The sequence below is a fragment of the Semicossyphus pulcher genome, unplaced genomic scaffold, assembly GCF_022749685.1.
Source record: "Semicossyphus pulcher isolate SPU_LCO1_2020_fin unplaced genomic scaffold, fSemPul1.0.p SCAF_19, whole genome shotgun sequence".
Taxonomy (NCBI): Eukaryota; Metazoa; Chordata; class Actinopteri; order Labriformes; family Labridae; genus Semicossyphus; species Semicossyphus pulcher.
Window position 1 is genome coordinate 5,548,243 of NW_027211692.1, and position 25,660 is coordinate 5,573,902.

At 39.8% G+C, this 25,660-nt stretch overlaps 1 protein-coding gene across 2 annotated transcripts in view; it reads left to right on the forward strand.

Annotated features, from left to right (window-relative positions):
* cntn5 (contactin 5) overlaps positions 1 to 25,660 on the forward strand; it is a 108,475-nt gene that overhangs the window by 65,572 nt on the left and 17,243 nt on the right. Inside the window, exons 9-15 of one of the 2 annotated variants that reach the window (XM_069668104.1) lie at positions 5,123 to 5,225; positions 10,984 to 11,165; positions 14,066 to 14,202; positions 14,334 to 14,463; positions 17,759 to 17,903; positions 22,734 to 22,861; positions 23,260 to 23,447. In XM_069668104.1, coding sequence (XP_069524205.1) covers positions 5,123 to 5,225; positions 10,984 to 11,165; positions 14,066 to 14,202; positions 14,334 to 14,463; positions 17,759 to 17,903; positions 22,734 to 22,861; positions 23,260 to 23,447 — 1,013 coding nt within the window. The remainder of the gene's footprint in view (positions 1 to 5,122; positions 5,226 to 10,983; positions 11,166 to 14,065; positions 14,203 to 14,333; positions 14,464 to 17,758; positions 17,904 to 22,733; positions 22,862 to 23,259; positions 23,448 to 25,660) is intronic. The other variant, XM_069668105.1, reaches the window with a different exon arrangement.

A 25,660-nucleotide genomic window follows, 5' to 3' on the forward strand; every position in this document is an offset into this window, starting at 1 on the left:
TATGAAATGGCCCTGAGGGACATACATAATACTTAGCACACAACCATGCTAAATTGGTTTGTGGCTCTCATTAACCGAGATCCACTCAGAAGGGCATGTGGTCAGTCTGCTAACGGCTTTCTCACACAGTGGATAAAAAAAGAAAAAACATATTTATTATATTCTTGTTAAGTGTATGGCTTAGCTATATGAAGGTATAAACTGTGCAACAGTAAAAATGTGTCCACTACTACAGTTTTAGCACCATCATTTCCCCTGCTGGAGCTATTCTCCCCTCATCTTGTGATTCTGTTGTGATTTCACGATTCCCCGTGTCTTGCAGTACCATTTTGGCAGACATGGAGGAAGATAAATAAGTTGTTAATAAAAAGATAGAGGCATGCCACCGGTAAACATCAACACCTTAAATTGTCTTTCTCAGGAAGTGTTCTCCCATGTGAGGCACAGGTTTGTCCAAATAAAGGAAGAAAATAATGACCTCCGATAAGCACAGTATGGCCAATGTAAGCTTTTTAATTCACAGAACAATATCTTTAACATTATATATACCGTACTGGCATATAAATAACATATACCATGACTGAAAAGTTTGCCTTTTACCCTTCCCTCAATGGGTGATGGAAGAGAAATGACCTTTGCAGCATCCACAGGGGGATATATGGCTCTGATACAGGCTGAAGGACAGCACTCTCACCTGCAACCCAACATGGCCAAATCAAATCTCTACAGCTGTAGGCCCATTGTGCCAAAGAATGTCTTGGCACCTCTTGTTCAACAAATCTCGTGGTGTTCAGCAGCCTTCTGTATTGTGAATTTGGATCTAAAATGCTGAAAATTGCATTGGCACCCCTCGCAGCAGACACCCAAATGCCCCTGTGCTGTGTGCACCCTTCAGTCATTGGATTCAGACCAATCAGATACCGCAATCTGTGCCTCAGTAAAAGTGAGCGATTAGTACACAGCAGACAGTTCAAGCTGCATGTGTGTGCGGCTCACCACTGTCAGCTCCAACCATCACTCTCTTAATCAAAACAAGCATCTGGGCTCCATTATACTCAGCTGGAAGCCATTGATCGTCAATTCACAGCCCACCTTGAGCTGCGCGGGGCTAAGCACTGAGCTCTGGACTAATGCACTGTTTTTAAACAGACGTACGGCTCAGAAACACACGGCCTTTGATTTATCTGCTTGCTCTTAATAGAAGCAGGACTGCATAATTTAACCATGGGCACCTGGAACTTGAAAATGGCTCCTGACCATAATACATGTTTAGCATTTGTTTGCATATAAACATGAATACACTTCAGCTTGATTAAATTATGATGTATAAAAAACTCAACTGCAGTATTTGCCATCAGCTATAATCTGTCTTTTGCCATTTTCTGTCAGTTGTATATTTAAAAATCATATGTTTCATGTAGAAGAGACGCTGTTTACTTGGTGTTCACATGGAGTTATTATAATGATGTGCAGCTCACGTTTACATTATCTGACTTGTAAATGTTGGATCATTTTAAATTTGAGACTGTGTCTAAATCAGTTGTTTAAAACATTTATTTTAACAGCATTTGTCCGTGTTTAGAAATTCCCCTCATCCTCAAAGTGATTGACAGGTCATGTACTGAATGAAGTAACAACTAACTATAATTGAATGTGAGTGAATCTTATGAATCAGATCTGTTTACACCTGCAGAATATTTGAATAATCAGTTTATAACTAAAAGTCTTCCATTTCTAAATGTATGTGAAAATACCTCAAAAACAATGTAGTGTGAAAAAATGTCAGACTGGCCCTTTTTCCACGGTTAAGCTCCCAGTTGGACGGCACTACTTGTTGTTCTCACATGAGGTTTTCTCTCTCCGCCCTCACAGTCATATAGAGGAAACCTAACGTTTGCAGACACATGTCATCCGGACATGTTTTCTATACTACACTGTAAATTGTTATGGAAGACCTTTGGCCCACAGGCATATTGGATGTCAGCATGATTTTTTACTAAGCAGCATATTTTCAGTGGTGTTGTCAAAACAAAGTGATTACTCTTTACCTCCTGAATGCACACATGGTGCTATCAGTAGCACATCAACTTAACAGTGTTAGAGCAAAGGAAAGCATTTACTCTTCAAAAGCTTTGAAAAAATGATTTTAGATGCATTTTAAATTGCTGCCTCAGCTGCAGGGAGACATGTTTGAAATTTAACCATGAAAAATCTATATTTAAAGTCCCATTATTAGAGATGATTTGGTCTATTACAACATGTTGTGCAATTGTAACCATGCGGCAAGTGTAAAACATGGCTGCCTTGGTTGTGCGGTACAAATGGAGGATCAATACCTTAAGGGCACCTCCCTCAGTGATTGCGACAGCAGGGGTGTGACCATCCAATAACAATCAGGGAGAGCAATCAAGCTGTGCACGAATTGGTCAGACCTAATCAAGTGTACGGAGATAGTGAAACGACATTTTACCACTGCATGGGAAAATCGGACATGATTATTCTCCCAAATTTAAAGTAAATGTCAAAATTAGAATCAAATGTTTACATATGTAAATATTTAAATCTTCTTCCTTTATATATTTGAAAAGACTTAGTGAAAACATACAGACTTTTTGAAGTTTGAGGTGATGTATTAGATCTTACATTTGGTCTTTTTCTTATCAAAGTTACAGAACTTCTGCTGCCTTATTGCCTCTGAGAGACACTTAAAATGCCCATCTACTGCTGGATCAGAGATATAAAACACTCTTTTTTCATTGCTATAAGCCTGAAGCCCCTGTACATTTTAGGATAGGCATCATACTTTGAAATGGATTCGCAAAAGAACAAAGCACAACACAAAAAAATGTAATTTTCTAGTGATTAATAAATGAAAGTGAAACATAAAATATAAAGCTATGCAACAAATGAGGTTGGGCAATGTTTTATTACGCCAGCCTAGACTTTATTTCTTTCAATTCTATCAGGCCTAGTCACTGAGACTGAATATGATATTGAATATACTGTGGCATGAGCCAATGAAATATTGCAAATTCATTATATGTGAAGGGCTGCTTCGGAGCCATAAATGTTGAGAATGAGATTGAAATTGAAAAGTTCTTTGGAACAAATATCATAAAACTCCTTTTCCATACATAGTGAGCCACAATTCAATAACGGCCCTCCTTCTTTGCAGCATTCATTTTATCACATAAAAAGTGTCAGGTACACGTAGGAGGTGTAATTATGGTTTCTCAAATGTCACGTTGGTCGTTTGTCTTACTGATCATGAACGTTAGGGTGCACGTGCGGCAGCGCTGCATATGGTCTAATATGTTTTGCTGGGAACACGGGAAGGTGCGGGGGTTAAAGGTGTGTCCATACAATAATAATAATTCTCTCATGTAACGATTGTGTGTGCATTCTTCAAAAGAGTTAAATGCTCATGTTTTATTCATTTCACCAACTCCAGTTTAATAAGGCACATGATAGTAATTAGATCCCAGGTGAAGGTGTTTTCCTTTGTTACTCTGAATCTGCTCAATGCCACCTGACATATCGTTGAGGTAAATGATATTAATGACCACACTAACTTACAGATGAATAAACAAAAGGAAACATGTCCTCTGGCTGTGACTTAGCGTGGAGGTGTGAGTCATCGTGGCAAGACTGATAACACGTTCACCTGTGTTCTCCGCTGTTTGGGAATTATAGTGTGGATAACTATTTAGACCAATGCATTACTCTTTTTTTGATCATATGTCTTAGTATGTAATTTATATCTAATGTATATATTTTAGATATCATGGCTTGTGAGCTTTTCTACCATTGCTTACACATTAGACTTTGTGGTCATGCGTCGATGGCAATATGGTACTAATGTTGCTCACAACCCGCCTTTTTCTACTGACTTTGACTACATATTAGAGATGTGCACTTTAACCGGTTAACTGTTAACCGACCATTAAGAATTTTAACTGGTTAATACTCCCAGTTAAATAAAAAATTGTCTTTTTTTTTTAAATATACATATATATTTGGGAAACACGTGATTTGCTGTCGTTAGCTGAGCTGAGCCTGAGAGGAGAGCAAAATGAAACGAGCAGCAGATCGTCTTTCACCCAAGACGACGACGACGACAACAATGTTAAAAGTTGTGCAAAGCAGGACTTAAATACAGCGGTGATACAAGCACATTGCAATACCACATGCAAAGCAATCTGTTTATATTCACATAGCCTAACTTTATCTTCAAAGTCAGAAATTGCCAGTATCCTGCACGCTTTAACGCCCAAAACCCTTTTGGCATAATTAACATTTTTCTTGCAGTCTGTTTAGTTCACACAGGGCTTGATGTGTAAAATACAGAAGTATAGGCTAAATCCTCATGTTCTCTCTCTGTATACGCTATCACACATGTAAAATAAACCCTTTCTTATGGAGAAAGGACATAAACATGTTGTATTGGTCTTTTAAAGGGTCCCAGACTTTCATCCAATCCAAAGAGTACACTTTAATCTTGTCAGTTAACCAGTTATTAACTGTTAACAGTGTTGGTTAACCAGTCAAAAAAACATATTTAACATATAATATAAATAAAACTACATATTAATAAAAATATCTATATTAAAATGTAATATACCAAGAGTTTAACGTAGCTAATCCTTGCCAACTTAAATTCAATATGGGCCCCCGTTATTTTCTGTAAGATCAAAAATATAATTTTGCTTTGTTTCTGTTCCAAACCAGCATCAGTCACCCTATTTTCACACAGTTAATGAAGTAAAGGTGGATGGTCTGAAGTTATGCCAGATGGTGTGCATAATGTGAAGTCCCAGACCTGTACGCTGCATGATTCAAAGCTTCATGTTCATATCGAGCGGCCCATACATCAGGTATCCTCAGGACATTAAGATTTTCTGTTTCATTATCTTGTTTTGTTCAGTTGCTATGTTGCTTGCATGCTCATAAAGCAGGTACCAGGGCAATAGGAAGTGAGCATCCCTATTATGTTTAAATCACTGTACCCAGTCTCGGTGTAGCACACAAGAAAAGACGAGAATGTTGGGAAATGGGGGGTAAGTAGCTGTTTCAATCTGCTTTGTCCTAATGTCTGCAATCCCTCTTTCTTAACCTTTTCCAGGTGTCATGGGTGAATATGAGCCCAAAATTGAAGTGCATTTTCCTACATCTGTTCTGGCTGCCAAGGGAGTCACTGTCAGGCTGGAGTGCTTTGCTCTGGGGAAGTAAGTAAACAAGGACATATTGCACAAATATGGGTAGTTGTTTATTACAGCACTATTATATTAATCCACAGGAACAGTAAACTACAGCATAACACTGCTCTGTTGCTAAGAGATCCTTTAGATAATACTCCTTGTGTTTTTCTCTCCTCTTTAAATTACATTACTCCATTACCTGAATGGGAACCAGGCATATCTTGTCTTCAGGCAGGATGTTAAGTGAGTGTAGGGAAGTGCTGCATCGTAGCTCGGCTGTTAGATGGCATGTTAGTGCACGGGGGGAAGACTGAATGGGGAATTCAGCCCTAGGGACCCATGTGTTCACATAATTGAGAGCCCTAATGTATCTGTGTTTCCTGGGTGCTTTCAGGCTCTGTTATGAATGTAGAGAGCCAAGGTTATGTCTGTGAAAAAAATGAAATTGGTAATAGTTGTCTGCCAGGAGGGAAAACAGACTTTTGTCCACAGAGACTAAAATCCAAACCACTTACCACAGTTACTAAAGTTAGCCTCGGCAGCTGTATGGTTGACACAACTGCTGCCTTTTCAACAGGAAACAGTTTGAATTGAGTTTTTTTATCTAAATAATTGTCGTAGCTAAACTGTGGAAATGTAAGACATTTAAATAAAAACATACAGATTTTTTTCTCCACAACAGCTTTGAAGTGTTGTTTGATATTACACAAAATAATTTCATCGTGCAACATAATCTTTTATGATCCCTACTCCATTTTGTTTGTAATTATTCAGCATGAATTATTCATAGCTGACTCCTATGTTAAGTGCAAACATTCTCTAATCTACAGATGACTAAGGACCTCATAATTGTTTACCTTGATTTCAATTAATTATCCACATTATGCTAAGTCATTTCCTAAATATATAGACACTGCATTATAACATCGCAGGCCTTTGTTTTCCCTATCAAGCTGAGCAGGAGTTTTTAAGACGCTTGTAGAACAGCTTGAGTCTTCGCCCCTGTGCTTCCCTCAATGAAGTAATTTGTGCGTGATGGCTTTCATTCAGACACTGATCCCAGTGACTTACCCTTTTACGTAGAGATGAATGATTTATCAATGCACCCTATTAAGAAATGCCAGTCTTTATATAGCACTGAAAATGAAGTTAAAATGGGTTTTGTTCTGCTGTTGATCAATATTTATGATGGCACCACAAGCTAAGACGGGACAGGAGAGCTCTTTGTGTGTAAATGCCAAAGCTCCTTGAAGTGATTGTCTGTTGGGATATTAACCAGTGATAGTATTCTGTAGGTCGCAGTCAAGGGCGAAGGGATTGAATGAGATGATGAGAATGAGAACGAGAACAATATAAATAGTTTTTTAAGATTCAAGAGTTGTAGTCACCTTTTGTAATATTATTTTTAGCAGTGTCTGTAAGACTTATGCGTTATGATTTTTTAATTCTGGTGGATTCTGTCAAGAATGGCAACAATTGTTTTCTATTGTGGAGCAACACAGTGTTTCTGTTTCAAGTTACTTCATATACATAAAAAGATGAGTACTAATAGCACTCTTCTAATAGGCTCATCATCTCTTTTATGTGACTTGTAATCAGACACATTATTTATGGCCTTACGAGGCTCAACAGGCTTTTAACTGGATTACATGAAGGCTGTCAGTAAACATACCAAAGTTGTTGGGCTCATTGTCTAAGCAGTCAGAATTACAAACCAACACAATATGGCACATTGTCATCATCTGAAGCACTAGTGGTCTTTTCTAGCTTACAGCTTTCAGCCAATGTTTTCTGGACGTTTAGCGTTAAACACCAGCTCCAGTCATGTTTTCATACATATAAAATGCTCTGCTTGAAATAATAAATTGTGTCTGACATGTTTTTTTCAGCAAAATATGTTTAATTATCTTGTAAAAATCCTCCCAAGGCATCTCCTCCTTCTCCCTCATTAAAAATTGTGAATCTGCACAGTCCCCGCCGACTATGCTCATTTCGAACTGCCCCCTCTGTCGCGTAACACGTCTCTGCCATCGTTCAGCGGTTGAAACTTAGCTAGCTTTAAATGTAGTAATTAGTAGTAGTAATTTAATGTTAGTAGTCAGTAGTGCAAAGTAGTTTGCAAAAATGACTATGACGGTTACAGCTGGCCCGCGTGTCGTTGAAGTGGTTGCCATAGGTTACACATAATGATATGCATAGCGTCACCCCGTCCATTAACGGGATTGGCTCCTTAGGTTTGTGACGTCTCAAACCTGCCAATCTGAAAACGTGTTGTTCAGCCTGTCCTTGGTACACTGCAGTTTAAAAGCAGACAGGCCCAGCCATGGAGACGGCTGCTCATGTCGTCCCTGATGATGAGAAACACCACATGGAGATGTTGGAAAAACTGGATTTACACTTCTTTAACCAGCTGTCTTTATCAGTGTACAGAAAAATATAGTTTGTTAATAAGGGTATTGTTTGATGTTCTGTTAAATATTGTTGCTCTGCATCTTTATTGCCAGTTGATGCAGTTATTATTCAGCCAGTATCTTATTTTAATAAGGACTTTTATAGTCTATTATAGCCAGCTGTAGAAGATGCTTTACTGTCTAAAAATAACACAAATTCAATTTGAACCGTAGCTTCACAGTCAAGAAACTCTAGAAAGTGCAGTGCTGTTGGCTGCTTTTATTTCAAAGGATATTAGAGTATGAAGTTCATTTGAGTTCAAAAAGCCTTGTACATTTGATTGGTTATACATTCTCCCACTCACTTCCACTTAAAACGCAATATGTGGCATGGGGCAGATGCTTTCATCCAAATTGCCTTGGAGTAGACGATATACTTTTAGTTCCAGTGACCCCAGAGGGAATCAAACTCTCGAAACCCTCGTACTTACTTTCCACGTCGAGCTACACAGGACCACAAGGACCACATTGTCAGCAGCAACACAAAGTGCCTCTTAGCTACAGCATATTTTATACTCTTGTTGCTACAGTTAATGCTTTTGAAAGACAGCTGTTTTTTTGCCTGGATAATGCAGGTAAAATTAGGCTTTCCATTTCGAGTCCATTCTCCCTAACAATAGTAATAAATTGCCAGGAGGGACAAAGAAATTGAGAGCTTTGCAATCGAGCTAAGTGGTGGGATAATATCAAGATGTTAATGATGTGAAGCAAACTAATTCCCCACTATATTTTGGTATTAGATTTAATTTTCAGCCTTTATTATGGAGCAAGTCCAGATGAGGGCACAGCAATTGTGTGGAATGCTAATTAAGATTTAATCTACAGAGCCTATGGGCACATTCCCAAATTGAAAACCGTAGCTTCTTGCATAAACTCAGTGTGTGTGTTACACGCTCACAATGTAAGGGCATAAAGCAGTCAGTTTGTACACTTTGATTAAATGGATATGACCAGTGCCTCCGAGTTCAGGAGTTTATGCCAACAGTCTTATACAGAAGACACTGACAGGCAGATTTTTACAAGCCAATTCCCTCCTGCCCACCCTCAGCACTGTCGACATGTACAGGCCTGGTGCTCATTATTCAGCCTCCAAAGAGAAATCCTGCCACGGACTCAGGGAGATTCACACTCATGTTTCAGCCCCTCAAGGTCTCCACAGATTTGCTCTGTTCTCTGGCTGGTCGAGAGTTTAGTTGGAGCAAAGGTCTCTTGCAAATTCTCCATCAATAACATACAAGGAAGGGCTTCTAAACAACAGCATGCCATATTCATGAGCGCTGATTCAATCTCGGTGCCTGTTTCTGGCATTTGTTTATGTTGTTGTTGCAGCACTGGGGGGCATTAAAATGAGAATAGCAAGTACTAACAAATGTTCCCACATTAGAGCACAGATATTTGATTTTACCCCAGGCTCCAGATTCTGCCCCTCCGATCCAGACTGTAACATAGAGGATATTTGTTATTGATTCAGCATACTCACCTAATGCCGAGCTAGCTTTTCTTCAGATGGGTTCAGATCATTAGAGCTTAACTCGATGAATAAATATCAAATACACTGATGATATTGTTATTACCTATGAATCTATCAGCATATAATATAATATACTGTTATTGTTGCATTAAAGTTGTTAGCTCGAAGATCTCAGTTTTGTTCTCTTTGGCGCCACCTATGGCAATAAATGGTAATTGCGGGAGCACACTTCTCAGATATCCAGACAGTGTTGCATGTGTGACGTCCACGGTTGGCTCAGGCTGTAACATTGCCTGTTTGCCTTTATCTGAGCGTCGAGTTTGTTTCTTTTTCTTTGGATTTTCACTTATTTTTGAAGTTGTATCTGTAGTCGTCAATCTTTGTTTGTTCAGCCATAGTAGATTACTGTTTACTCGCAACACTTGCAGAGACCGTAAAAGCAGCCGCTTAGCTCCGCCTACCCTCTCTGGCAGACCAACCACTGCTGGCTGATGGAAAACGCGTCACTAACTGGGCGCTGCTTGTGATGTTTTCCGCGAATGTCACACCAGACAACCAGTCTGTAATACTGCAATGCAAAGGCTTTCATCAGTGGGCCATAGGCTCAATCACCATTGTGTTACCTCATTCGGCGACAGATAGTGACTTATCAGACATTTATTTACATGAAAATCTTTGAGATTATTACTTTAAGAAACTACTGTTTTTACACTTTTTACATGTAGATCAAAGATTCAAATGTTGCACGGGTATGTCCTGTCATTTCCTGTGCAGAAATGATGGGGTCCAGCAACCGAAGTCCGTTTGAAACTACTGATTATTTTTCGCTATGTTCTTCCACACTCTCGGTGATGTGAGGAAGCCTAAATGCATGCTGTTAGGAAATGATGTAGCTATTCAATAATACAAAGTAAATGGAAATGTTCAAACAAATAGTTTACTAAAAATATGTGACAAGAAGCTCCTGTTGAAAATAAAAATAATGTTGTGTTTAATAGAAAACCTGCCCTGAATGCTAATTTGAGTCTGTTGCAGTGAAGAGCACTTCAGTGTCCTTGTGAATTTAGTGCAGATAAAAAAGCTCAGGGATGTAACGTTTCCATCCCGGCTAAATGATTGATGGGTTCACTGGAGGTTTGTATGGTGTCACATTTCCATCTTTCAGACACCTGTCAAATCTAGTTGTCATAAAGGAGCGCTACTGGAACCGAGCGCATAGTGAGACATTCTCTCTCTGCATGTGCAAGTCATCTATCATAAGGATCTATAGGGCAAGCCGTGAATAAACAGGGAGAGACGACATAGCTTGAACACTAATCATAGAAATCTCTCTGGCTGTTGTAATGGCCTGATTTGAATATCGCTTCTGTTCCCCTGAAACCTGGGATCTAATGTGTGCGTGGTCTGGTGCATGTTAATGTGTATCACAAGTGGTCAAAGGTCAGCGATTCACATGTAGAGAAGAACCAACAGTAGGTGCTGATTATAGTGTGTCACTAATCAATAGCACATAAAGGACTTAACGGACAAATGAGAAATTTATGCAGCACAAAGCAAAGACTTTTTAAAGGTTCTTTCAGGGAGCCAAACTAGAGAAAATCTATCAAGGTTATTGTTTTCAAAACATATCAAGGTGACTTGATACACAAAAATATCCGTAGTACTTTTATTTATCATTACAAGGCTGCTGGCATTCATGAGTACAGATTAATCTTCTTTATTGGTAATAGTTTTATTTTGATGAAAAGAAAATCTGACATTTTTCATTTTCAGTCGTGAGTTGCATTATTGCAGCGTACAGCCTCTTCGGCGTGTAAATACTTTGTACAGTTTAGTCTATAATCCAACTCTCTTCTGCTCACAGTCCGGTGCCAACAATCACATGGAGGAAGATTAATGGTAACATCCCCAAAAAAGCGAGACTTCGGAAGTCGCAGGCCGTGCTGGAAATTCCCAACATTCAGCTGGAGGACTCGGGAACTTATGAATGCAAAGCTGAGAATCCGAGAGGAGGCACCGCTTTCAAAGGACATCTGCAGGTCTACAGTGAGTCCGAGCATGCTCTCGTACACCTTTCTTTGGCTTTTGTTCAGCCATCATTACACATACATCAGCATTATGAAAGAACAACATGTGTTGTAAGCTGTGTGTGCTATTTTGCCAAGTTTTCAAGGATTATACATGATATAATTCTATTAGTCATAGACCTCTTAAATTCAAGCCTTGGCAGCAGTGCTGGTCCCTGTGAACAGTCCAAGGACTCATCTATACATCCATCCAAGAACAAGTGTTGAACGCCTCAACTAATGAGCTGTTTCTTTGACTCAGAGTGACATTCAGAAATTGATTTTAGAAGCATTTCTGAGATCAGTTTTTTTCACATCCTTAATCCAATCAATAAATGCTTTAAAAAGAAGAAATATCTGTATCTGTGGCTGTCGCAGGCCTGTAATAACACCATCCGATATGATAGCTTACCTGACTGTCTACTTATATACCTGTGCACTCTGTCCATTGACTCATTGTGCATCGGTAGGGTCAGCCATAGGATAAAACAAGAGTATGTTTAGTGATGTCAACAATGTGCTGCTCTCTCTCGTGGACCTGATTGTGAGGCAGAGCAATATCACATTTTTGGAGAACGTGGCGTTGAGATTTCTCCAGTTTAATACCTACAAAATCCAATTTACTCCTGCTGTTTCCTCCAAAGTTGTGTACCCCAGCTTTTATGGAGTTGTTGTTCTCTAAAACAAGATTTTCTTTTTGTCAGGTATGTTTTGCTACAAGCTCAAATATTGTGAGCTGCTTCTCTGCTTTGAGGTTTTTCTTAAAAGTTTTTTAGATTTGCAATAATGTTATAATAATCTGTTTGTTCTCTTAGTAGTCTGAACCATGCCTGTGGACACTGCTTTCTGTGAATTTGAATGAGCACATGTGTTTGTTATTATTTCTGTCACTACAAAAACATTGTTTCTCTAAAACAGAAGACAGATTAAAGATTTGAGTTTTTGTGTGTTTCGTGATTTCAGTTCGACTTGAGGACAGAACTATGTTCAAGAAGATGATTTTTTTTAGTTTTCTACTTTTGTTAATGCCAAAAGAAGTGTGCTGAACCTTTGGCCTCGATCATAAACTTATCTGTGAGGGTGCATGTCCCCCCATTCCTCTCTGCCTGAGCCGAGTGCACAGGACCAAGATAATGGACTGCCTCAGCCTTGGTAGGACACATTTCCAAGGCCCCGCACTTCTTGGCAACCTCCATTCTGTTGACATCACAAGGAGAATAGGGAGCCTAATTTGTAGCAAGCTCACGCTAAATGTAATTTACACAGGTCAGCTGCTAGTTTGAACTTCCATTGTGAGGGGGACCTTCCCGACCATAATCATTCAATCAAACCAAAGTAGAAAAAAAAAAGGTATTCCACTGAAGGTGCTGTATGCAAAGAATAGCAAAGAACGTGCTCAGCATGTTACTGTAGGAGAAGCAGCTCAGTGGAGGGTTTTCCTCCTCTCTGCATGCACTGTTTAAGAAATACAACACGAAGCAGGGTGCATTGTTTGATTACACACCTACTGCTTTGAACCTCATTCATGTAACATAACTTCATTATCAATAACTATAGAATATGTCCGATGGAATTTAGCCACAGTAAGTGTTAGTTGCACATGTTATTTTAATATTTTGAACACTTGTTTAATCAATGGTATCATAACATGACATTTATATTTTATTATGTTGATCATGTTGAGGTCAGCATGTGCATTTATTAATGCCTCATTAAAGCATAACAACAACATCAGAGCACAAAGCTTAAATATAGGAGAGTAAAGTAAAAGGGACAAAGGGCTTCGGTCAGTGACTAACTGACTGATTAGCATTCCTCACACAGGACTGGAAGAAGGATCGAGCCCCACTTAGAGTCCCCTGTAAATGTTATAATCTTGAGTGTACAAGAATCAAGAAATGCTGAAGCACATGCAGCATAAGACCCAGTAGATGGAAAGAGACTACATGATGAAAGGAAAGTACATACAGCCTGTACAGTGCTCAGATGTGGAGTTCTGAGAGATTCTTTGCAGCATGTGGAGTTGGACAGGAACTGTGGATGCAGCCTTGGAAACACAAGCAAGAAGGCTACAGGAGAAAAAAGAAAAGAAGAAAGACTTCATGGTTAAGGAGCCCTCTGGAAAGGCAGTTGCCTAGTTCTGCGATGCCATGGGCCAGCGATGCAGTGGGAGGAGGAAAAACATGCTTGCAAACATTTTAGAAACAACTATGAATGTGATCCGCACTCGCAGAAGAGACGGCTGCTTTCACCTTTCTCAACAAAAATGCTCCTCTGGGCCAAATCAGTAAAAATCTCTACAATATTTTCTGCTCATATTAAAATACAGCCTCCAAATATTCATAATTTCATCAAACTTATTGAAGGGTTGCTCTTTTAAAACTTAATCATTGCCGGAGAAGGAAGCCCGGGGTGTTAGCACTGTACACCATTTTAAACCTTTCTGTCAGCGAGGCCAGCTCCTCATTAAGATAGGTGAGCATTTAAATTTCCACTCTGTTCTTCAGGGTTAAAGAGCATAACTGAGGATCAGAAAGAGAAGATGGCTTATTACCCGAGACGTTGTGTCATTTATAAGATATCTCTGTTAAGTGATTAGTAAAAGTACGGGAGCAATGACGGTCGGTTTGTCAAGGCTGTTGACACATAGGGAACTTGTTTTATACATATTTTTGCTGCTTTTTGAACCAAAGCATTAAAGGAATACAAAAAAGAGTTTACTACTATCTACTCTCTTAACAGCCTCTTACATTACGTGTTGACAGTGTTTCTGTGCAAGCCCTTTTTCTTCTTGTATAAGTAGTGACCATAGATGTGCTTTGTGTGCGTTTCAAGGATAAATTACTTATTCTTGAATCCTTCTTTCTCTCTATCTTCCAGCCCTCCCTCAGTGGGTCAGAATGATTAATGACACTCAGATGGATAGTGGAGAGAAGCTCCAATGGGAGTGCAAGGCCATGGGGAGGCCCCGGCCCACCTATCGCTGGCTCCGTAATGGTTTGCCCTTGACATCCCAGGTACTTTCCTCACTGCACAGTCGCGCCATGAGACATCAGAACTATTCCTGTGAAACTCCACGTCTTCTATATGCAGCAGTATCATGTACAGTGCGTCTTTATTCAGATATGATGTTTTCTTCTTGTTACAGGGTCGTGTTGAAACACTAAATGGAGAACTCACTATTCATAAAGTGCAGCAGGCTGATTCAGGAATGTACCAGTGTGTGGCAGAAAATAAATACGGGGCCATCTACTCCAACGCGGAACTCAAGATTTTAGGTGGGTTCCACTTTTGGAGTATCATTGAAAGAAGACAAAATACAAGACATTGAATCCTTTTGTTAAGACTCTGCAAAGAACAAAAGTGTCAGGACGAGTGTTGGCATGTAAACGAGCTTCCGCATGACAGATAAGGGAGATTGAAATGCAAGAGGGGAAAGCCAACCTGCGAGATGTGCTGATTGCCAATCAATGGTCCCTGATTTAACCCCGGCAGTGGACGGCATGAATAAAAGAAGGACCCTCATGGTTATTGTCACTGCATGCATCAAGTAGAGGAGAGTGTGGAACAGTATTCTGCGGAGAATGAAAAGCAATGACTTGTAGGTATAGATTTATACTAATGGGAGCAAACACTAGGAGAGAGACATCAATGGTTTGTTTGATGGAGTTTAATGACTCCATTAGGATCTTAGCTGTGCTCTATCGTTTGTCATCAAAGCACTGCCTACATCACAATCCCCATTACTTAGAAAAGCTTCACTTCCTGCACGGCTCTCATCGGGTATTTATTATTTAGTGTTGGTAATTATCATTTGATTATCAATTATAATTATTAATAATTGTCATCTCGCACATTTACAATATTCATTATTTAGAAATGAGTGTTTTCTTCCTCTTTTGTAAACAGGCGTTCTGTCTTTGTACTGAAACTTTAAGGACATTAAAAGCCAAGGAAACTGTGCTCTTCAGATTTAAGGCTTCAGGCTGAAAACATAACAGTCATACTGAATGGCCGTCCACTGTTCTGTGTTGATGCACTATTTTCTCCTTGTCATCTTCTATACTGGGACGCATCTGGTGACACCCGTTCCCCTTTCGTGTTTCCCCGAGGGACAGTTTGATTTACTGTCTGTGTGGCATGCCCTTTTTTGAAGGGGAATCTGTGGCATTTTGAAAATCTCTCAGCAAATTGACAAAGTTTTTTTGGTGGAAAATCTATAACATGTTTTATCGTCAGTTGGAAATGTAAAATTGCCACTGTTTAGCACATTTAAATTCACGGTTTTCTCTGCAAGAAGGAGAAACTCTGGATTTGAAAAAGCTGTATTTGAGCTGACGGGGAGGTGCTTTAGCTCTCCTTGGAGTCACAGTCACAATGATGATATGTGGAAGCTGGTGATGAATGTTTTCATAACTATACCCCTAAGGTATCTCTTCCCTGTGACCTGTGCTCTGTGGAGATGTCCACAAGCAAACACTATCAGGACAGATTACATGGCTAATAACAGCCTGAAGATGAGCGATCACTGGAGGCTACGCCGGGGCAGCGGCTGCCCTCATGCCTGTGATCTTGTCCCAGATCCAGCTCTTCAGGGAGGGTGGCGGCTGAAGTAATAAGGGTACTGCTGCCACCAGCTGCAGGCCTGCTCTTATTTTGATTAAAACAAATACACACAGCAACTGCTCTGTTTTCTGCTGCTTTCCGTGTCTGGAGGGACCTCTGCCACTCAGGCAACTACTCAGGCTCAAAGACACAAGTGTTAGAGGGAGAGGGGTCAGCCTGTAGCTACAGACGGGATTGAATTGTCATTGTGTATAATGTCACCTATAAAGCATCACTCAGGATTTGAATAATCACAGTTGACAGGGCCTTGCAGCCTGTAGATGGCCTTGATGTGTAATGCAGCTGCATAGCAGCACCACATCTACTTCCAGCCTGGAGCCTTATTTAGACCATTAAAGCTTAATTCATTCCTGTGAGCGAGCAATGATTGTTAAAATGTTTGTGTAGTGTATTTAGTATTCACTAAGGCTGCCTGGTTAAATATGGGTTAAGTACATTTTCATAAAAGCAGTGCAAATCATCCAACCATGTCATCATTAACATTAGGGCACTTATTTAGTAATTAGGCTGCAGAACACAATGCATGTTTTTACTGTAGTGCAGACTGAATTAGCACAGAATTAAGAACTATGCTACAAGATAACACACATAAAAGCACATTAAGCCAGTGTATGTCTGTAAACATGCTTTGTAACGCTTCAAGTGGAAAATCTAGTTATTACTTTGACACATATTAGCATTGTGATCAAGCATCAAGCGTCATGAGTCATGATGTGTCAGTCTTAACCCTCTAGCATTTTGAAAATAATTATTTTGAAATGCCACAGTTGAAGAGGTGTAACTGGTGCTACGTTCATGAATCTGTTAGCAAACATGAGGATTTAAACTGCAGTAAGGGTTTGCTCTCCACAAGGCAGCATGGTGACCATTTTTCTGTTAATTTGTTACTTAATTATTATTGGACACTCATCTTCACTGTAAGCCCTTTCACTGAATAAGAAGTAATTTAATTTGGTGATTGATCCATTCCTTACAATATATTATCTCTTTAACACATATGTAAAATATAATCATATGTTCATGTATATAATGATCTTAAAGCTCCTGTGAGGAACTTTCGGTTTGTGTTGATTTTGGCGCCCCCTGTGGACAAAGCCGTACCTCTTATCTCTTTGCTGATTTTGTCCTGTACATGCTTAAAGTCGAGCTGAAACAGCATTTCGAGAGTATCTAGCTTCCGTATCGTGACGTATTTCCGAGTGAAACAGGACATGCAGGCTTCGTTGAGAAGTGGACGTAGACAGACGTTCTCCACAGCGCAGTAGCTAGCTAACTGGCCGAGCGTTCTTGGTGCTCTGCGGCTAAATGTTGCAGATTGATTGGTTGAAATTGTTTGGTGCTAACTTGCGTAAGCACGCGTGAAATTTTGTTTTACCGTAAGAAAAAATGATCGGATTTTGATGTAAAAATACGAAGAAATAGATTTTCTGTAATTTTTTTGGCCTATATTGTCAAATAGATGCACAATATTACCGGGGATGTGATCTAAAAAGATTAAAATTACATTTTTCATTTCACCTCGACTTTAAGTGGTGGTTTCAACCAAAAATCTCATCCTGTTTTCTTTAACAGTCATGTGTATCACTCACTCTGTATCATTTTTGCCCTAGAAAATGTAAACAAAGGCATCTGACACCGACCCCCCGCCAGCAGTTTCAGGCATTAAAAATAACTCTATAGACATAATCAGTCTTGTTGCTGATGGTCTGGTTTGCTTTTGTAGGTCATATAGAGACATCAGCATTAATTTCAGTCTGTTCAGTCCAGCAAAAAACTCCTCACAGGGGCTTTAACGGACTCAAAAATACATTAACAATACTTATAATAATAATAATAATGTATCACACACAGGATGAATATTATTGTGTTGACCGGGATGTGACTACATTATTTTCTTTCTTTCTCCTTTTCCGAACACATTTTTTAAACATTGTGTGTCCTACACAGCGTCTGCGCCTGCCTTTGTCCACAATCCCGTACGGGTCATTGCCACGCTTGGAAAAGATGTATCACTGGAATGCAAACCCAGAGCTTCACCCAAACCCCGGATTACATGGAGGAGAGGAGACAGGAGGATACAGCAGAATAAAAGGTAACTCTAAAAAGCATCATGCCTCACTCGGAGATAGAAGTGGCTTTTTCATACCGAATATCTTATTTGGTTGTCAGGCCGCATTGTTATATGAAATGATAAATAAATACATTGGGTTCTTGTTCTGTGCGAGAAAATTCTCATTTACATGCAGCGTGCGAGAGCCACAAAGCTGATAGTGATCCAGTGCTCTGCTCAAGGACACTTAGCTGGCGCAGGTGTTTGCCTATGCAAAGGCTGGCACCTGAGATCACAGACTGAGGTCATCATATTAAACCTCAGCACAACCTAACGCAGACTCTCATACACATGTAGAATTCATGGCAGCAGACTTTATGTTTTTAAATTGATGACACTTTTTAAACACAATATTTAGTTGTTTTTTGGGAGTTTGGAGCCACAAAGTTTTCCTGATCATCGATCTGCAACTTTGTCTACAATGGCCTTATACAACCAGAGATAAAGTGGGTACCCTATAACAAATATTAAAGCAAATGTCTACTACTGTGTGACACATCTTTATTATTGCATGGTATATCCTTGTTACATCCATGCCTTCATACTAGGGATGCACCGATGCATCGGTTGATCATCCGCCGTGTGTAGAGACATCGGCCCATCGGCAAAAAAGGTGGCATGCACCGATGGCAGTAGCCAATGTTTTTATTATTTAACTGCTTTAATCGTGCTGCAAATTTAATTGTAACATAAAGTATGTTTCCAGAAAGGCTTTTGTTAGGCTATGTAAGCTCTGAAACAGGTGATTCTAAGGCTTATTTTTATGTGAAAGAAGTTTTGAAACAATCGGTGAAAAACCCCCGCACACTGTCTCACTTCTTGCTGATAATACTTATTCAGGTTCATCGTAACCTGATGAAGGTCGGTACGACTGAAACGTTGATATTTAATAAATATTATCAGCAACAAGCGAGACAGTGTGCGGGAGTTTTTCACCTCCAACGCACCTGTCACAATTCAGGTGTGCAGAGATTTTTAGTTATTTCTGTTGAAGAAGTTTGAATAAAATATGTGTTGGGAATTTGAAAGATTGTGATGAAGGCCTGAATAAGTTTATAATTAAAAGTTTATAATTAAAGTAAATGTTGGCCCCTTATCCAGACGAGGGCATTCATAATTACAAAAATTACAGTTATTGAAAGAAACATCGGCCCTGATTTTCTCAATCGGTGCATCCCTACTTCGTACAGGTTATATTTGTGGAATTGAAAAGTAAGAGAAATATATAAAACTCAGATGAAATCAATTTGTACAATAAGATAAAACTGAAGTGATGATCTGCGTTGAGCTCTTTACTGTGCATCCTAAAGAGCAAAACAATCTGGGAGGATGTTTTTCAGTGGGGGACATTATTTTAGCTGTTATCATTGGGATAGATGGTGTTTTTACATTTCCTTTGCAGACTGTGGGAGATTTGCTGGAGCTCTGTTTTATAAATAGTACCAGTATTTCTTCCTGTGCACAATTTAGAGAATAGAATATTATGAGAGAAAGTTAATTGCCCTGTAAAATATGTATGAGCTCTTGAAAGTTTGTCTTCTCATTGTTTTTTTTTCCTCTCAGTTTCATGTCATGAATGTAAGCGTTATCATTCCGGCTCAGGCCCGTGAGGAATTGCATGCATGTCTTGTTGTAACACATCACACTTTCATTACTGTAACTGAAATTAAGTGTCACTACTAAAATACAAACACCTTAGGTACTGGCAAAGCTCGGGAGACTCTTCTTCAGCCCCACCTCCTGCTCAGGGATGCTGACAATTTAGAGCGTACAATTGCATTTGGAATTCACATTCAGTTTGATGCATCATCTTTTATGAGAAACATCTTTCTGTTGCACCTAGAGGGGGCCGAGCAGAGCGAGGGTCCATCAATCAAACGGAGCGACACCATTGAAATTATCAGTCACCGCTGAGCATCCCTGGTTTTGAGTGAGAGAAGAAGACCTTTTATTTATCAGCCAAGATTCAGCAGTCTGCTCGACAGCAAGGGCAGCCAGTTGATAATCAGATCCTCAGTGCGCTGCTCCTTCAAACAGGCAGCCACTAATGTTGAGGCCTTTAACAGGTGGATGGAGTAACAGCATTCAGGAGTCAGTTAAACACAGAGGTTGGTGTGAATCTGCAAAAATATTTAATTCCGCTTAAAAGAAAAACGATCCTCAGATGTTATTTTGGATGTCTTCTTTAAAAGAGCTGGCTTCAGTGGGGCTGATGGATGGGGATAAGTAAGTGAGTGTGCTGCCCTAAAATGGTGATTGATGACACTGGCTTGTCTGGATCTGATAAAGCTTTTGAGGTATTTGTCAAACCCTTGCAAATCTGTTTTTCGGTGTTGTTGGCGCACAAGCAGAGGATTCATACGCGTCCGAACACCTTGATCTTGTTTTTATACGACTTCAGATAAAGTGGTTTCGTAAAAGAGCAGAAAAATGTTGTCAAAAAGATATTGGCAGAGCAGTTAGTTTACCTCCTCGGAGCAGTTCATCGTTCACTGTTCGTGCTGGTATGATGTGAATGATTTTGCTGCTTATGCTGCTATCCACTGTGCATTTTTAAAACACACATCCAATTAGTGTTTGACACTCTTATAGGAAGTTGGTTGCAACTTAACAGCGCTTTTTGATCCAGTGAATAAATGTTGAAGGGGAGCAAGTGTTTTTGTCACTGCTCATCTGGAGATCACCTTCGTGAAAGGGCGACTTCTATCTGAAAAAGGTGAAATAAACAAGAGGAGCCGTGTGTTCGCGGGTCTCAGCCAGGGTGACTCCTGTAAGGATTTTCTGCCACTACCTGTAGTAAAGTAAAGAGTTTATGGACGGAAAGACGTTCTATTCTTGGAATAACAGGGGAGGAATCGAAACAGCTTCACGTTTATCTGGCATTGACAGCTGTGCTGACTTAATGAAGGTTTGTAATTAACATGGATTTCCGCTAATGTTCCGGGCTTTTGTCTCTTAAATACAGAGTATTAATCCCATTAGTTTGAAAGTACGTGGCAGACTCCATTGAAACCCACAGACTCTTTGTTGAAAAAGTTGGTGCATAATTTGGCTTTTTAAAATGAAATTAAGAAATATTTAATTATGTGTAATCGGTCACTGATTTCCCATGTAAATAATGGGTACATTAAAGCAATCCACTTAATTTAATCTCTTTAGATGTATATGTATACACATACTCAGAAGGTTTGCTTTAATGTTCTAATGTTTCCTTTGAATGATGTAAGCTTGAATGGATCTGCATACAGTGTATACCTTCCAGTCTCCTGTCCTTTCTGCCTCACTGTCCTTGTCGGATATGAATTTCCTCCCTAATTTGAAAAATGTCTCCGTGCTGCAGATTGCCTCTGAATTTTCTATGTGTGGCGAGATTTCGTCACGCCTTCATGAGTGTCTCTTTGCCAATTTCAATCACCTTGCCCATGATGAAAGAGCTCAGTGTTGTAAATATAAATTCCAAACAGTAAGAATTAAATTGAAAGACAGGAATACCTCACACCCCCTTCATTTCGATTGTTTGATTTGGGATGAAACTGATTTTCTAATAAAGAATAACTTTGTAAATATTCATTCCCACCTCTGCAGCTCAGCTGAAATCACCTGTGATATATGTATATTTATATTCTGAAGACAAGGGGTTTGCACTGGACACTGGAGGAGGAAGCAGAAGCTCAACATAAATCACATCCAAATTCTATACTTTCACATGATTCCTGCCCTGATGCCATCTGTTTACACGCATGCTTGTTACATCCTCTCCTATCTGCTGTCAAGTACTTAATTTTCAAGCTGTTATTTACAAGGCAGAGCGAAACGTTAAAACCATATTGCTTGCGTCTTCAGCCTGATAAGGGGCTGCTTATGAATGCAGGCTCACTTTTATTTTTTCACTCTATTACACTTGTGTTTCCCAGGAGGACGGCACCGCGATATGCACATCTCTGTTTGACAGCTTTTGCTTTAGATTTATTGAATGCAGCAATGTTTAGGGTTTGTCAGGTGGATTCATGAGCCCTCTGCAGTATGAATGCACCATTTATTTTTATTTGATGCAAGGGAACAAGGAATCACAACATCTATTTTCTTCACATGATGCAGTTCTCGCCACAATTTCTGTTCTGAAAAACGACACTAATGAATTTTGAATTACACTGCAATTACTCCAAAAGCAGCCATTGTTTTCTTTCAAAGGCACAACATCAGATGAAGTGCATCATTGTACTCAAATGGAAAGTCAGAGCTGAACAGTTTCTTTGTTGTTCACATCAATACCTTTGTGTCACTTTTTTTTCTTCCACTGAAAATGTGTCCCCATTACCATTCTCAGTATCTCTGAAAGCATCTGTGTCTAATCCTGTTCAAGATGGGTCTACTTAGTGGTATCTTTAGATCGGATTCATTAACACATTTAAATTATTGATTGATCTTAACTGAATAGGGTTTATTTCGGTGTTCCCTTGTTGAAGGTTACGCAGCAAACACAAACACTGCACTTGACTTCACATCCCCGGGTCCTCTGAGCTTTTTCGGAACACAAACAACTTTCTGTCCTTCAGTTCACAGATAATAACTCGCTAGCTGTAAACACAATTGTGGTTTATATTTTCCCCTGAAATCTCCAGTGGATGATTATTTCAAGAGTATACGAGCAGTTTGTTCTAACTTTTCTACTCTCATCCCTCGTGAATATTGCTATTCGTGTTTCCTGACACGACTGCAGACATATAACCTCATGCCTGCACTTGTAGTGCAACTGTTCATACGCGAATTTGTGTCTCATAGCAGTATTGATTTTTGTGTCCTTTCTCGCAGGATTATGTTGTTACGGAACAACACTCTGAGAATTGTTAACTCCAGCCGAGCGGATGAGGGGCACTATGTGTGCCGGGCAGAGAATCAGCTGGGCTCTGCAGAGATGACTGCCATACTGTGGGTAAAAGGTAAGTGAGGCCCTGGGGACCTTTATTTTCTGCCAAATTAGCACAAGTCTGCAACCAGTAAACAGTCCCCAATGTCACCCCCCCACTACCACCACCTTTGCTCGGATGCCAGGAAATTTATTGTGCCTGCTCAACCGTGAACGAAAGGCTCTCACATTCAAGAATCATATTACAAGGGCACACTCTAACAGCGTAAAGGCTTCTGTCTCAGAGATGCAATGTACACAGTCTAGATCAGAGCCAAGCAGGATATTTGTCTGACAAAGGTGAGTGTTTTTGCCCGAGTTAGGGTTGACTTCTCATGATTGCTCTGGCAGTGATGTCACAGTCTAATGCAGCTGCTTGACGCTAGCTTTTGGTTAGCCTGAGGTGACAGTGTAGCAGCTTTGTGCTTCCAGAGGCCATGCGTGTGGAGCTGAGCCCGAGCAGAGTGGAAGTGACCGTGGGGGAGAGCGTGGTGCTGAGCTGCAAGGCGACGCACGACACGTCGCTGGATGTGGCTTTCCAGTGGTTCTTCAACCAGAAACCAATCAACTTTCAACAGGACGGCGGCCACTTTGAATACATCCAAACAGTAAGAGCGAGAGTAAGAGCAAAAGTAATACTAAGAGTTCATTCATTATATTGGTCATGCTCCTATCTCTCTACCAGCCCGTCTATCAGGCTCTCTGTCTCCGTCCGTCATCTATTGTAGGTCTGTTTGACTATCTAATTGTTCATCTATAAGAGTAAACAAATGTCTGTTTCATTTAATTGCCTTTAATTGACTAATTTGCACTTGTTATATAATGCTTTTTAGTAGTAAGTAGTAATTTACAAGCAGTTATTATACCTGCAAAAGAATCGGACAACCTCATGTATCATCAAAGGACTGAATGGGTGTCAAATAATTATGTATATCGAGGCTATTTAATATTTCCACTTGCACTCGTAAAATTGGATGTTTCTGTGAAAAGCAGACGGACTCGTGGCTGTGAAAGGTTATATGGGTGGAAACAAAGTCAGCCACGATGCTGAATGAGAAACAGGACGGAAAATAATGAAGGCTTCTGTCTGTTTGACATTAGTCATGTAGAAGAGGTCAAGGGATACAGGGTCAAGGATCCTCTGAGAAAGATGTCATATAAATTCTCCCTGTGATAACAAAACATACACAGACAAAGAGCCTCCGTATGCCTCCCTTCAGCATCAAGGTCGCCTCATTTTAAACCGTTTCGAGTCACCTTTTAACCTGTTTTTGCTGTGGACCTCTTCTGACTTGTTCCTCGTTATCACGTTATGTTTTCCCTTGTTGACCATGTATGGTGTCGGGCCGAGGTTGTCATCGGGTGGGTCGGAACCCAAAAGTGGGTCGCAGAGCTGTTTTCAGTGGGATGTTTGCTTAGGGAAAAAAAGTTGATGATGGCTTTTATTTTGAAGGACTTGGGTTTCCCATGACGTGCGTGCAGTAGTAGTGTAGTTTAGTCACACCTCATTTAGTCACTGATTGGGTAATCCCAGCTGCAGTTACCATAAAATCCGGAATATAAATCCCTCTGGAATATAAGAAGCAGCCTCTTTTTTGGGCGTATCCCACAGGGGACAAGGGTTTCTATAACCATTTTATTAATAAAAGCGTGTAGACAAGTTATATTTATTAACACTATTTAAATTTATTTTCATTTGAAACACATCACACAGCCTACCATCTGTTTTCGCCATGTCGAGTTTGTAATCCTGCTAGCTACCGGTGCGGTAGCTGAGCTCCGCCTACGGTAACGTTAATTGTTGTGAGGGTGGCGGCTGCTATGGCGATCATGACAGTGCATGTCCAGGACGAAGCTAGATTAGCTGGATTATCGCGCCATCGTCTGGGTAAAATACCTTAACACAATAACATACTGTAGTACCTCTGTCTGCATTTTGCACTGGTATATTGGTCACACCGGTATTTAGGATGCAGCCCACTTTTTAGATGACATTTTTTTTATTCAAAGTGAGTCTTATACACCAAATTTAAGAAACTTGACGAGCCCTACAGCAGTTGCATTTATGTTTTTAGCATATTTCTGTAGAGGGAATATTTTCCCACCATGCACTGCCACCATTTTGGCTGACTATTGTGCTATTGTCTTTTGTTCAGTTGACATACAGTGACGTTTCGTTCCGTCTCGGGTCCAAGCTGCACCATTTTTCATGAAATACATTTGAGCGGTTGAATACATCTGAAACTCGGGTTGTGATTTGTCATTAATGAGGAGGTGGTGGGTCCTGAGGAGAGACTGTTTGAAAACCACCGGTGTAGGGTGTTATGTTCAGCACAATATGTGCAAATTAAACCCTCCATATGGACATACAACTATTATACTACTATAGTTGGTTTATGTGAGTTGGCTTTGAAAAACAGTTTATGATAATCAACCACAGAAAGCATTAGAGAAGAAACATTTTCTGCAGAACAGCAATACTAAATGTCACTTGTACACATAAATCGTTATGTGTATAATTGAGCTGTGATGGTCAATTTGCTCTTTGTGATGTTTCCCTTTCAGAAGGGTCATTTTGAAACACAAGAAGTAAATTTAACATCAAGTAGGACTCAGATATTCCTTCTGTTCTGTTGGGCATTAAATAGTTTGAATGTCTTTTTCCTGCTTAAAGTTTCAACAAGACTAATTTAGTTTTATTGTTTTTACAAAGTAGCATCTTCCATTTCCCCTCTCCGTAATATAAAAAAGGAACATTAGTGTCTGCACTATAAAATGAAGTTAAAAAGCACATTTGCTAGAGATTGGGGAGTCTTGTTTATGTCTCTATTCC